At 29.7% G+C, this 1,168-nt stretch overlaps 1 protein-coding gene across 1 annotated transcript; it reads left to right on the top strand.

Moving 5' to 3' along the window:
• The first annotated feature begins 262 nt into the window (after window positions 1-262).
• LOC108564699 lies at window positions 263-1,032 on the top strand. Its single transcript, XM_017923798.1, has 5 exons — window positions 263-348; window positions 404-460; window positions 521-598; window positions 650-754; window positions 809-1,032. Exons 1-5 carry the CDS (start codon window positions 288-290, stop codon window positions 883-885), a joined length of 378 nt encoding a protein of 125 aa, XP_017779287.1. The 5' UTR covers window positions 263-287; the 3' UTR covers window positions 886-1,032.
• The last annotated feature ends 136 nt before the right edge of the window (window positions 1,033-1,168 follow it).

Below are 1,168 nucleotides of genomic sequence, written 5' to 3'. Positions count from 1 at the left end.
GACACAAATCATATGATTTCCAATAAAAGACCTATTCTTCAAAAAAAGTAGTCATGGGAAATTATTTGAAAAGTAAGTTAATTTTAGTAAAATAACCATTCCTAATAATAAAGAAAGCAGTAGTTCGTAAAGCTTTAGAAAATTTATTTTCAAATGATGCCAGTGCGGCTCAGAAAGGAAATGTAACGCTAAATAAGAAACCTAAATTAAGTGAAGGTAATATGATTTATTGAATTATTAAACAAACATACTCTTTTGTAGCAACAAATATCAATACTGCGATTAGCATGGACGATGAACATCCTCTACAGAAAAGAGTCTACAATTCGACGAAAAATAGCAGCAAATGTATATAAAAACATTTATTTTGGAATATTATTTCTTTAATATATGTTTGTTTTAGTTCATCGCAATATTAGTTTGCATAATGTCGAGCTCTCAAAAAATAAAAAGAAATCAGGTAACATGCAAATGATATAAAAAAACTAATAATAAACCATAATATGATATTTGGTTTTAGGTTCACTCTCTGATAAACAGCTTCAACGTCTCTGCGATGAACTCAATGCATCTCGTAAATTACCTGATTTATCGTTTGGTAAGAATTACATCCTATGGGATTTTTGTGTTATTAAAATAATTGTTTTAGGTAACGCAACATTAAATGATTTTCTTAGGCGTAGTAGTCGATTACGAAAGCCAACAAAATTAAAAGATATAATGTATATTCAACGCGTTGAATCATCTACGTCAGGTATAATTCTTCTCAATAGCCTTATAATATTTATAAAATGTCATTCAATTATAGGAAAGAAAAGTACGACTCGAAAAAGAATGACGATTTCGCAAACACATTCAAATGCTTCAGTTCTACAGAGAATATAGATCAAGAAAACGATGGTACTCATGGCAGAAATTTAGAAGCTTTTGAACAAGTTGCATCTCAAAGTAAAGGTAATTTAATATATTGTCAGCTTCAACTACAGAAGAACATGTCCAAGTTGCGCAATAAAAGCAAAACCTCGCAGTCATTTCCAAATGCTACTAAGAAAAGAAAAACTTCACATGAAGATTACGTTGATTCTAGTAAAGATTATGAAAGAATGGGTGAGTTAAATGATATAGTTTCAAAATATGAAAACTGTAGTTCATCTCTGTTTCTTCGTAG

Source organism: Nicrophorus vespilloides, unplaced genomic scaffold, assembly GCF_001412225.1.
Source record: "Nicrophorus vespilloides isolate i.1.1-1 unplaced genomic scaffold, Nicve_v1.0, whole genome shotgun sequence".
Lineage (NCBI taxonomy): Eukaryota > Metazoa > Arthropoda > Insecta > Coleoptera > Silphidae > Nicrophorus > Nicrophorus vespilloides.
This window is presented reverse-complemented; position numbering and strand designations above follow the sequence as displayed.

What these genes read in the sequence shown, in the direction of transcription:
- LOC108564699 (XM_017923798.1), top strand. Translation starts at nt 288, where the DNA reads ATGGACGATGAACATCCTCTACAGAAAAGAGTCTACAATTCGACGAAA. An exon ending in ATTACCTGATTTATCGTTTG is followed by an intron (nt 599 to 649) that starts GTAAGAATTACA and finishes TAATTGTTTTAG; the next exon opens with GTAACGCAACATTAAATGAT. An exon ending in CGTTGAATCATCTACGTCAG is followed by an intron (nt 755 to 808) that starts GTATAATTCTTC and finishes ATTCAATTATAG; the next exon opens with GAAAGAAAAGTACGACTCGA.